Source organism: Amphiura filiformis, chromosome 3, assembly GCF_039555335.1.
Source record: "Amphiura filiformis chromosome 3, Afil_fr2py, whole genome shotgun sequence".
NCBI classification, from domain to species: Eukaryota; Metazoa; Echinodermata; class Ophiuroidea; order Amphilepidida; family Amphiuridae; genus Amphiura; species Amphiura filiformis.
In genome coordinates, this window is record NC_092630.1 from 60,479,264 (window position 1) to 60,493,169 (window position 13,906).

Sequence of the window (13,906 nt, forward strand, 5' to 3'; positions counted from 1 at the left end):
TTGATTGGTTCATCAAAGGTGTAATTATTTTACATACTTGAATGGTCACACTTCCTACACCAATTGAGCACAACTGATTGATGACTAACTATACCAGCCTCTGCTCTTTATTGGGTTGGTTTGTATTACTATTGACCACCAGTAATCACGATCACGAACTATCATATTTATATATTTAAAATGACCCACATACTCATATTATAATTACTTGTAAAATTAAAATCTTTGTTATATTAATTAACTATACAACTTTAAAAGCATTACTATATACCCCCATTTATTGAACTAATTTGCATAATATTCTATTTCCTTTATAGAATAGTTCATGATGGCGTGTGATTGGATGAAAACAAAATAACGCATCCTGTTGTGTCATTGGCTGGCCAGCTCTTGTGTGTGTGTGTTGCAGTGAGAGTGAACCTATAATGAGTTGCCTTCCTGTCTGGAGTAGCTCAAACTACACAGAGCTTCACACAGCTAGTGTGGATAGTACACACACGGGGACAACACGTAAGGAAACTATAGCCAATACTTCTGATGTTTTCACTGGGTAAGTATATTGGTGGTGAAGTCGCTATGCTACATGTGTATCAAATTGACATACCCGATTCAATCACGCAGATGTCAATGTTTTAACATTGATGTGGTTCACTGTATCTGTCAAAGGAAATATAATATACCAGCTACTGTATTTATGTGTGGAACTTGGAAGAGTGGGAAATACTGACAACACTGACAGGATTGAATGTGTGGAGAACTATGAAACAAGTTTAGTAGTGAAATGAGCTATATATGAGTTGTGTGTTTTTGGAAGAGAATGCTGACTTGTGCTGATTCTGTGTGAGAAGAACATGTCAACAACTCCACTGGTATCTTGCAAAATTGGATAACTTGAAATTTCATTTGCGATATTTGGTATCGTTTCAGCACTAATACAACCCTACACAGCTCTACACCATATAAAAAGAGCTCTACACCATATAAAAAAGAGGAACACAATATCAAAAGCAAAGTTAGAGCTAGAGTTAGCTTTAAGGCATATTGGATCTAAATATTGTTTGCACACGTATGCGCAATTTGCAACAAGATTTCTTGATCTTGTAGATGACTTAATTCTCAAGTAAATGCCTTCAGGTGTATTTTGACCTAGGAAATCGTATGGAGCAAGAGGGAATTTTACCTTTTGTGTGATCCCATGATACAACCAACTTTGTGTGGTGCAGTTGTTTCGGCAGAAAAAGTGTATGCACATTGGCTCATCACAAAAGAGCATTTTTAACCATGATTATATTAGTTTAAGCGAACGGTAAGGTAAGTTTAATTGGCCTGAAGCAAGGTGAATTGAATGATCAACACACACATATGGTTCGCTCTTGGAGTTGGAGTCAGGCTGAGCGAACAAACTACAATGCGTATATTATAGACCTGTAAAGGTACATTTTCTTTTCCAATTCGTTGTATGCCCTTGTATGACTCACTGTATTTATGTAGGGGTTGGTTTGTTTGCCAGTTTAAGGGTTATGTTGTGGTTTGCTTAAAATCAAGTTCATATGAAATTGGACTGGAAGTTTGGCATGTTTATACAGTTGTGTACCTGCCGTAATTAGTTTTGTCATCAAGTTTAGTCGGTGTTGGTGAAAAGCAATGTGTGTGTACACATGCTAATGTTGGTTTTACTATATACAATTTAAACTTGAAAGCATAAAGGTTTTTGGAGGAGGAATTATGCCTACCATCTGAGGACCTTGCACAAGTCCTCACAAGTATTCTATTCTTCTGAGGACTGTTGAAACACATACCATCATTCCAAGGATATTTGTGATAACATTTTTGCACTTGAGCTCATCTTATGACCAAACTAAAGAAACATGTCACATGTAATGTTCAAGCCCATAACCATAATTTATTTTGGGAGGTGCAGGGAGCAAAAAAACCTGACTTTTTGTAAACTTTTCCTTCAAAAACCGGCCAATTTCAATGTTTGTCGTATTGCCATGGGGGAGGGGGGGTGGCACCCCGCTGCAGATTTGGTAATATGGACGGATACTGCAAATATGATCTTGTACATTGTAACAGGTGCAGGCTTTAAATTACTCAAAAGTAGTGCATTTCACTTTAATTCAACCATGATTCCTGGCATCATTTTTGATATGCAATACTATATATAGCTTGACTGACCTTAAAAGTTGTTTATATTTTATCATTAGTGCCTCTTCCTTAATTACCTAATTAGAGGCCACATCAAAGATTTTTGAACTTACAATATTATTATGTTATTGAGTGTCTCTGAATTCAGTGTATTTGGGCATAAAAACATGGCAAAACTGAAACAAAAATAGCAGAATAAATCTTCTGGGCTTTGTGTTATTTGACATTTGCACTACAGCTCCATTTATTATCCCAAGTTTATAACAACATTTGTTTTGTTGGGAAAATTGTTCAGTTCAAATTCCATAAAAGGTAATAATGTTGAAATGACTTTATATTGTAAGTGTCTTGGGAGTTAATTACAAATGTAGGCTGATATGAGTCATATGACATTAATGTTACCCTAAAAAGATTGATAAGCTGCGTAGTGGGTATTTATTTCGGGCACAACAGCTCTCCATATCTGCCTGTCCTGCATCGCAGTTCCCAGATCAGATATTTCATCCATAGGCCTAGAAGATACTCCATTCATCGTTCTGACAATTTAAGAGATTTCAGCATTATTAAAACACAGGAATTTTGCTAATATCCAAAATTGAAACTATAAATGAAATAAAAATAAAAAAATCAAAAATTGATGGGAAATTTGGAACTAACATCAATTGAACTAACATTTCTGGAATATGGTAGTAAGGGAGGGATCGTTATTTATGGCAGGGGGGGAATGGGTAAATTTAGGGGGAACACGAAATTTTTTGTGATCTTGAGGGGAACCTGAAATTTTAGTTGAACCAGGAGGGGGATTGTTAAATTTTAAATGGAGAAAATTGGGAAAACAAGGGGAACGCTGAAAATTTTGAGCGGACGCGAGGGGGAACGCGAAATTTTTGTCGATATTTTTGCCAAAACACCCATTCCCCCCCCTGCCGTAAATAACGATCGGTCCCTAATCAGATAAGATTTAAATTCTGTAGACAGCACAGTCAATGCACTCAAGATTCAAAATGATATCATCAAAAAGCATTTGACCCTCTGGGGTTGACCTATTTCTGAGGTATCAAAAATTGCAGAACATTCTGTCTCATTTGATCTCTTTTGGCGTTTCAAGCTATCCCACACATATCAGATGCATCACCAAGCTCACCGACCAACTCCATTAGCATTCAACCACTATTGAACCAGCACATTTACAGTAGGATCCACAACATCCTCATCTATCAGGGGCACAGTTCTTAAACCCCAATACATTTGTACATTCATTGAATGACCTTTGAAAATTTAGGTACAAAAACTCATGCTCTGAAACTTGAGGTCAAATTTTGCACTATGATTATGTAATTGAGGTTATTGGACTATGCCATTGGGATGAGGCTCTTGTGGTCCATATTGGATGATGAACCTGTTGAAAAACACACTTTACTGATACAATTTTAGCACCAAATGGTGAAATGTAGAAAATGATGTGAGTTGTCAGATATGATGCATCATCCAGTACAAGTGTTGTGGTTACTCCAGGGTATAACTGTACATGTCAAACGCTTGACGCTATTAGGGATAATCTACACAATTTTGGAGTTGGTCAGAGCAATGTTAAGGACCGATCTATATTTATGAGGGGGGTTCAGGTGCACAAAAGGGGGGGGGGGTTATAATTGTTCAAATAAAAGGATAACATTTTAATGAAGAAATTTGAGAAATTGCAAATTGGAGGGAGTAGACATTGTGAATTCTACCATTCTACTTGACATAAATATTGACCAGTTCCTGAATTTGTTCCTGGTAGCTTTTCTCTTTTGGAATGTTTTTTCCCCTTAATTATTTTTAGGTTGGTCATTTTCCCAAAGAGGTTTTTAAAATAATTACCAATTTAGTTTTATTCCAAAGAACAAGTTCATTGTTAGGGCATCGTATGCAGCATCTACATTGTATACTACATGTAGCTGAGCTGGGGTCAATGGCCATAACTCCATTTACATGTAAGGGGGAATTTATTAAACCCTGACCAGAGATATTTAAGCCAAAAGCTAGAAAGTGCTGCATACATGTAGATGCAGTACACACTCTATTCTGCATGTTCAGAACTTCAGTTGAACCTAAACCATGCTTTGAGATACTTTTTATGTCAATCAGCTGCCATATTACATAGAGTTTATTTTAATTAAATCTATGTAATATGCTTAAAAGCCCTGTTTCAGTTTTGACTCTATATATTTTATGGGTTTTTTGTGGCTGAGAACACATTTTGATATCAAAAGTTGGTCTTAATTGTTTGGTATACTTTTATCTTGAACTTGGTCCAATAATTTGATCTACTTTCCAAGCAATGCTGGGGTCTTTAAATTTCTCCATGATTTATGTGTCTATTTTGAACTAAAATGCTATTTTTTAATCTTATTACATAAATGTATAATTGCAATATTGCTGTTTACAATTTTTCACGTCCACAATGGACCCACAGTGTCTAGATATCCTCATCACCTGAATTGTATGGTCCCAGTTCAAATATTGCACTTGACCTAAGCAAGTGATGTGTTCACACAGCCAAAATTTTCTGGCTTATTTCATGCTAAGCATTATCAGCTCTAAGTAATAGCTTGCCCTAATTTCTGGGGCTTATAATTCAGGCTTAAAATATGAGTTCAATCAAGCCGGTGACAGATAGGCAGTTCATATGACCATTTATAAGCCAAAGTCTAGGATTCACCCGAGCAAAATTAACACTAATCTTGAGCTTAACAATTATCACCTGAACGTCCCTATTGTAAGCGGCAAATTGGAAATATGATCTACCGTGAAGGGTTGAGGGAAAGCGGTTAAGATGGATTTTAATGAAAATTAACAAACAGGTTTTGCAGATAGCTAAAAATAGTCAATACTAGCAGTATTTAACGTGGTGTGTGATCATGCGAGATGATCGGGATGTCGGTAATGGCGATTTAAAATATCGCCCAAAGAAGCGTTCAGTTTCGTTTTGTAACATGTTGTTTTTTGTAATGTAAAAATTAACCACATCTCATGAACCATTAATCCAGCTGTGATGGATTTTCCACAATATTGTAACCCGCATAATAGACTAGAATATGAAAAGAAATAATGGAAATTAATTTTTCTTGTGAAGAGACTCATTTTGTGTGTCACAAATGTTTGCTTTCATAGCATATCCTGTGTATTGAAACCTAACTGGAGCAGTAAGCTGTGAAATAATATGCCAAAAGCCTGTGCAATTTCAAATTACTCTCATGTTTGAAGTGAATTAAAGCTTTTTCAAGTCTTAATTGTAAAAAGAGTGACCTATTTCCGCAAACCAGGAACTTGTCAGCTTAGCTACAATTGAAAATACCTTCCAATTTTAAAGGGGTGAAAATCACAGTTCTTGATGTCAAATATTTTTCAACTACAGGCTATAGGAGATGAGCTATCCCTCAAAAAATTCATAAATTTATTAAAATAGATCCTTTTTTGATGGAAGTCCACTTACTATTCAGAACAGCACTGCAGGGTTCATATTTCAATGTCCATTATCTCTCTTTACTGCATTAAGTTGTCCATCAACCTTCTTACAAAATTGACAGCAAATTGCTCAGTTTTCAACTTGTAAGAATGGTCACTGTACTTAAAAGTATCAAATTATACTTGAAAATATAATAGTCTTTTTAACTCTTTTTGCTGCTACTGAAAGCTGAATTTTGACAATTTTTCACTGGTTTGATGGGAACAAGGCACTAATAAACATCTCAAATCTTGGCAGCAAGTCATGGTAAATCCAGCTTAGAGAATTTAAAGGTGAAACTGCATATACCCCCTTTTGGTTTGAAACTATAAATTGAAGGGGTCAGTGGTCTAGCATTACCTAGCTAAGCTACACATGCCACATTATTTATTTGAATTGAGATTACTATGTCTGTTTATTTATTCCAGGATCCAAGTAATCTATACAAAATGGGAGTAATCTACGCAAAACAGAGCAACGCTACCTGCCAGCTTTCGACAGAATAATGGCACTGGACCACAACAACAAAAAAGGAGCCTCAACTCTGCAAATTATTCCAGAGGAAGCACAATTCTACTTGAAAACTGCTATGGAGTGTAGGTCTTTTACAGTCAACTCACATGGTTTTACGAGGTGATATATATTGACAAGCAGAAACCATTTTATTCATGTTGAACATGATACGACACAAACTGAGTCGGTTATGCCGTGGTGACCATAGAACATTTTACTGTCTATTGTTATTCTTCTATTATTTTCCTTATATTTAACTTACAACACGCAAGACTCGCTAATTGAAAGCGAGGGGAGTGATAAAGTGTCTAGAACAAGAACGCCTAGGCCTGTGCATGGCCACAATGCTGGTGATGATAGTGATAATGTAGTACAACAGAGGAATATATTGGAGGGATTAGAGCAAGAGGAGGAGGAGGGGGAGGAGGAGGAAGTGGTGGTTAAGGATGAAGAAGAGAAACCTCCCATTGAATCAACACTTTTGTATAAATATCTACAGCAGGTAAGTTAGGCTAAATGTTTCCAATTTATTAATAGTCTTTATACCTGGTCTTTATAATAGCCATTTTGTTCTCTCCCTATTTGCTAATGGGTCATTTCATCGTCTAGTCTTGTCCTGAAACCTAACCCTAACCCAAACCCTAACCATTACTCACTGTGAGTTAAATCAAAGAGCTGAAACAGTAAGAGTACTGTAACAGACTCTGTCTCCTACATGTTTTGTGCATAGTTTGAAATCTTCACATAATACACTGGGAACTGCATGCTAACCTTTGTAATGCTCATGATTCAAGATGCTACTAATCACTCAACACTGCTACACTGAAAAATATTTTAGTCCCCGTGACAATCCAATATGGTAGACACAGTGCTAGGCATCACAGGGTTGTACGGAGTCCCAATTTCTCCCAGTTTTAAGTTCGATGTACATGTATACACCACTTCGCCACTTAGCGAGAAGCTGTGATGAAAAAATTAATTTGTATCTTCGCGCGAAGGCATTCATGTATCCTTCATCAGAATATCGCCAGGTATCGCAAAGATTGTTGCCTGCTCTGTGCTTTCTTATAGAAACTTCGCTGGCCTACCCCTCAAAAGTTGAACCAAATCCAACTCTCCGCGAAGTGAAGAAACCTGCTCCGCGAAGTTGTAAAATTTCAGCTCAAATTTCTTTGCGGCCTGCGAAATCGCGGTCGCGAAGTGGAGTATACATCGAACTTTTAAGTCTTTGAGTTGGACTTGATTTATAATGAGTGCCGCATACATATAGAATGTGTTTCTCTTCCACTGCAGTTACTGAAGGTTGCTAAATCATTTCAATTTCAATTCAAATCTATCTCCTGAGTCATTATGATACTTTGATCCGTTATGAAATGAAATATCTAGTCATTTGAAATTGTTTTGATGCAATTGAAATTCAAGTCTTTGTCACATTGCTCATTTGGATGCAATTGAAATTCTGTGCATTGAAATAAATGGGTGATTAATTGTGATTCAACTTACCTCCATACTGTAATAAGCTCAGTGCCACAACCTGCTATACAACCCTCCTTTTAAAATGTGTAAACAGTACAATATTCTATGACTAGTTTGCTGGGATGTACACTGTAAAATATCTTGTTGGTTTAAATTGTTTAATCAGTTAAGAGTGTCAACTCATCCAAGTGGCCAATTCTGTCCATTAAGTGAGTGATGGACATCAATGCAATTTTACCTTTGCTTAAGTTTAATTAAACTGGTGTATTTTTAAGTCACCATTTGAAGTTGTCTATGGTGAATGAAAATTGCTTTAGGGAATCAAATTTTCATTTAAATTAATGTCATGGTCAACACTGTTCTATGAATTTCAATATCAAAATATTTTGCATTACATAATCATATTATATTTTCAAATATTTACATCATGTGGATCATGAATGGAAATTAATTTTTTTCAACGAATTTCACTGTTAGCAATTAAATTACACTTTAAATATTTATGTCATTTGGTGTGTTTTAAAGTCGCCAAAGATATGGTAAATGGAAATTATTTATAGGGAATTTTTCAGTAAAATGCAAATGCAATATCCCAATTGTGAATTTACTGTTATCATTATCAAAATATTTTGCAGGAGTATACATATAGGCCTATACATCTAAATATCTAACAGTTTTGTTGTATGCATTTAGCCTTTTGTGTCATTTGGTGATTTCCTCCCACATACTGTACCCACATTCATTGTGTTTTTCGGTTACCTGTCAAACAATGTCAAACCAAAAAGGAACGATTTAGTGCCCTCGTTACGTATAGGCGCCTTGGGCTATTTTGAGTTAACCACTGCTAATTAAGCTTCCACTGTTGCGTTCACTAAACCACAACATGAACCCACTCATTAACATGGCCTCCTAATGTTTACACCTGAAATTACATTTTCAAATGAGGCTAATTAGTTTATTTTGTTCCCATGTAAGGACTAATTAGTAACTTATGCCATCAACCAACCAGGGCTGGAAATAATGAAAATTTCCCTGGAAGATGATCAAAATTTCCCTTCAAAAAGACAAATTTCCCTCCAAATTCTTATGTATTTCTTTGTTTGAGGACCTTAATTTCCCTCCAAACTTCCAAATTTCCATGGAAGGAGCTTATAACCCCATCCCTAAAACCTAAAAATCCTTACCCAAATTCTTATCATAGGCCATAGACAAACTCTAATCCTAAGAGCTCCTAAGCTCTAGCCCTAAATCTAACTATATACCCTAGTCACTGGCCAATCCTGGATTTGAAAAAAAAAATGTGAATAGGCTAATTTGGTTGGAGGTATACACAGAAATAGGTTGATTTTACAGATTGGACATGGGGGAAGGAGGAGGGGTAGCACTAATTATGTGAGGGCAACAAACTGCAGCTAGAGGATGGGGTACCAGTTCCCCTGGTGTACCCCTGGATATGCTACCCGCGACCCCTGGGATCTGTTAGTGCCAGTACCATCTGAAACCCATAATAAGTTGCATAAACTAAAAAAAGCTTGATATGGCACAGAAAGAAGCTTGAAGTTGCATGTACTTAACATAAACATTTTGATAATGAAGTAAATGATGAAAAAATTAATCAAGGTGGAATGCTCTCTTAGGACCAATATGCAATATCCCTGATATTAGTTAGTCATATTTTTAGCAACTCCTATATACACGTTATTACGAGCTGCCAGATCTAATCAAGACATCTCTTCATAATCGGTTCTTGTCAAATTGGTTTAAACATGCTGTGTGATGTGGAAAGATAGCGGTGCGAAACCATATTTAAGTTATCCGACCTTTGGGTAATTTGAGGAGAAGCATTGCCAGAGATTTTTAGTGACAAAAGTTTTCAGAATGCTAAGCATGCAATGACAAGAGCTCTGAAGTAGCACATACATCTCAAACAATCTGCACCTAATTTTAAAGCCCTTATGCATAATTTTTTTAGCATCAAACTGCTTAAAATGATCAAATTAGGAGAAAATCTATTTTAGCCAACTTCCTTTTCATCAGCAGCATGTACATGTAAGTAACAAATCCATCACTCCAAAGGGTTAAAATCCTCTTTTATAAATATAATATAAAGATTATACATGTTGGCTCTCTGAAGGCTCATCATGTTCTGTCTGAATCCAGTGGATGACCAAAATACATTTATACAATAAGCTTTGGCAATATAATGATTACCAGGAATGATTACCAAAGTATCTTCAAAGTTGCTACATGTAATGTGTATTAAGACCAGTTTATGGCAAACTTTTTGAGCTCATGGCGAGCAAGTTTCAAGCAGCCTAATTATTGCAATGTAAAATGTTGGCAATGGCAAATCCGCATTTTAAGCTTTGTAGCAGTTTACTGGATCATCTGGATTTGTGGATGGTGCTTGCAGGGACAGACATTAATTAAATGAAAAATGTGTCAGTCTTGTATGTGGGGGTGTGTGTGTGGGGGGGGGTGCATAAAGAAAATCCACTCTTCAGCATGTTCAGAGTATAAACAAGGTAAAATTGTCCAAGAAGGTCCAAATTCAAAAGAAATATAAAAGGCAGGACCTGAAAAGTTTATCATGTTAAACTATACAAAATAGCCCTAAAAAGTCCATATTTAGAGGGATGAAGTCCACAATTGTCATTTTTTCTGGGGAGGGTAAATGTCCACATTTTGGAAATTCCACACCCTCCAACAACTACCCTCGCCACAAAAAGTGTGTATGGGCCCGGGTGTGGGCCTGAAGTGTGTATTGCCAATTCCGGCTTCCAAAAAGAAATTGATGTTGGCAGAATAGAATAGATGAACCCTTAATAAACATCAGTTACAGATTGGAACTTGTTTGCCCAAATCTGAACTTTTTAATTTGGCGATGACTAAATATAGATTCTGGTATTGACGGGTGATGAGTGTCATTGCCATGTGTGTTATTATTACGTACATTTTGATGATCATATACAAAATGTCTTTTTCGTCCTCAATTAGTTTTCTCATGAATACCGTCAATACAGATAGATCTTGGTATTCGGTTTCTCTGTTCCATTTAGTGGCATTCAATTTTACCAAATTGCTCTGGCCATTTGCCCCAAGGCTGACATTTCACCTTGTCAATGCAGATTTTAATCTCCTTTATCAGGCAGGAATTACCCACTTCGTTAGCGTTAAAAAAGTGCAGCACAATGCTAAGTAATCATTGGATTGTAGCAAAATTAGAAATAAAATTCTTAGTGCTTGCATATGGTTAGTGTTTCAATGTAAATAAACAAGAACACTTGGGAGAAGTAAGCTTAAAATTTTAAGCTTCTGGCTGTAAGGTATAACCATGTGGATTGAGATGGAATGGATATAATTGACCTGATTGCAAATCATTTGGTTGATTAGAGATATGATTATATGCAATCGTATGGAACGTGTCGGTTGTGTTGGTAAATCATATTTATTTTAACAGAAATATTTTAACTATTTTTGATCCAAGTTTCATTTATAAATTTTAAAATCGTTTTACAGAAACACACAAAAATACATACTACGCTATATTAGAAATTTCAATTGAATGAACACAGCTTTCAATAGCTGTATTCGACCCAACCGTGATCATATATAGCATATTTCAAACTACAACTCGAACGCATCACATTGGATATAATATTTAAAATACTAACCAATCACAAGTGAGTTGGCATGATTGGATTCACTTCTGCGTTAAGCACACACAGTCGCACATGCTGGCGTACATCGCTCTATGTCAAACTGTGTTCATTCAATTGAAATTTCTACTGTAATGTAGTCTTACCACCTCCTGCATTACCCTTGTATCTGTCAGATGTCCCCTTAATCGATATCTACAGAAGTTCACAGACAACATAACTTGGCAAAAGTTGGCATACTCACCCTTCCCCCTGACACACACCCCCACACCCCTACACACACCCCACAAATTTTATATTTTCGAAATGTCAAGTGTTACTTAATTGCGCCTTTTAATAAAATATAAAATTTTGCAGTTACAATGTGCACTGGACTTCCAAAAAAGGTAATTTAATTATGGGTCACTCAAAGAAGACTTAACGATGAGATTAATGATGTCGGAGAGATATGATATACAATCAGCTTAAATGTTAATCAGTGGACATCAAAGTAGGTTTGTGATAAACAACTCTGATGATGAGGATGGTATAGTTAAAATGTGGAGCTAAATATCTAAAAGTGCAAATACTTTAACAATTTTCATGGGGTCAAGTTAGTTGCTATTACCCTAATGGTGTATAATGATGACAGATGCTAGTGTGCAGATGTTCCCATCAGTTCTGTAGAGCTGGTGTATATTTTCGGGTTAGAAAACACGTTCATGCAAATGTTTTCTAGTCAGAAACGAGTCTCCGAGTATTTCTACTTTATAGAACTGGGACCCGAGCACTGATGAAGACCTCAGCATCACTGGATGCAGATGTTTTTGTTGAGCATTATATTTCAAGACCTATGGCCTTATTTTTTGCGGCATGTCTCCGAATCAGTGGAAGATACTCTACTTGGAACCTACTAATCATGGTGTAGCTACCATGTCTACAAAATGACTTGAAGATGACTTCAATTTTGTTGCAGTAGCATTGCGAAGTTTCAATTTATTGTGCCCTTATTTGGAATAAAAGGTTCATTTCGATTCAAACTTAACATTGGGGGAAAAATGAATCAAATATTTTAAAGAATGGTTGAAAAAGTCAAAATGAATATTTTCATATTTAGGATTGCAACTCTTCAACCGATGCATTTAAAGTTGTTAAAGTTTTTTAAATATAGGATTATGATTGAGCTGTGTTTGATTGCATAAATGGAATGATATTGTTCTTTTTAAAAATCTGATTCATTTAATTCTGGAATGAGGAAAACATGTACATGTTTGAATGTTAATCCTCTACATTTGTCAGTACATTTTGGGAGCATATTAAAAGTTGAGATTTTCAAGTAATAAAGTAGTTTAAATTTCCTCAGCTCTATGGAAGCCTTATGGAAGCCTCTCTTCTACACGTAGGTACTTATTTGAGATTCAAGCATCAAATGGGAGGCTTGCCCTATCAATGCTGAGTTTATTTATCCAGTCCCAAGATGATGATATCTGTTTATGAGGTTGACCAGGTCATAATAACATCAATAAATGTACCATCAAATGAGATAGGGAAGTTGGTAAAGCACTTAAATGATGGACCCAATAGAAGTGGATTTTTTGTGCGAATAATATTTTGCTCTTTGCTCAATTTAAACTGTTTCACTTTGTTTTTAAATTTGAGATTAAAATCCTTATAGACCTATCGGTCTCAACAAATTTAAAGCAATTATTATATTCATTCATTTAGGGATTCAATCATGTTTCACCGTTGTTCATCACCGTTTAACAACGATGCGGCGCGTCGTCTCGTGGTTTACTTTGCGAGGGCAGCTTTAGCTCCCCAAGCGAAGTAAACCACGCAGACAAGCCGGACGCAACATTGTTAAACGGTGATGAACAATGGTGAAACATGATTGAATCCCTTTCAACAACGAAAAGAAGCTAAAGATCGTATAATTCACGATTATTTTACGAGGAAATGTCAGTTAATCATTGTCACTAAGTCTTACAAAAACTTCGATGATTTCTCTGTTAATATCAGCAATAAAACTACAGAATAAAACGGCAAAGTTTAGCCGCTACCTGAAAAATACTGAATTCAACTTGTAAGCTTGCATATGCACAAAGGTTCCAGGCATGACGAATTTTACACGCTCTCGCGTAACGCGTAGTCTCGCTCGCGTTCGCGTATACGCTACAGTAAAAGTGTGGATTCATCACAGATTAACAACGGTTGGCTCCAGTACAAAGGTATATAGGGAGGAGTTGTTGCATGTTAAATATTCACTATAGGTTCTTTCAATTGAGTCCAAAAAGGACCAAAATAAATGTTGTGTAAAAATTTTCACTTAAATTACTATAACTTATAAGATACCTAGTGAAGTGCTTTGGTGGGCAATAATATGATTAGATAGGATTTTAGATTCTCAAAATGATTTTGATAAGCTATCTTAACATGATTTCCTTTTGCTTTGGTCGTGCATGAAACATGGAGAGGTTTATCTGAGCTGGCTGCTGAACAAACTTCTTTCAATACTTACAGCATTTCATCTGTACCGTTGCAAGAGAGGTATTTGCCATCATTCCGATCGTGGACTTTTCCCTCTCCTCTGTTGCCCTCTCCCGTCAAAACAAAAACATTATTGAAAATTTCACTTTGGGGG

At 36.1% G+C, this 13,906-nt stretch overlaps 1 protein-coding gene across 1 annotated transcript in view; it reads left to right on the plus strand.

Annotated features, from left to right (window-relative positions):
• Positions 1–425: 425 nt before the first annotated feature.
• The window catches only part of LOC140147375 (cadherin-like and PC-esterase domain-containing protein 1), an 85,916-nt gene continuing 72,435 nt past the window's right edge, over positions 426–13,906 (plus strand). Inside the window, 3 exon segments of the mRNA XM_072169152.1 lie at positions 426–550; positions 6,067–6,073; positions 6,360–6,653. Coding sequence (XP_072025253.1) covers positions 426–550; positions 6,067–6,073; positions 6,360–6,653 — 426 coding nt within the window.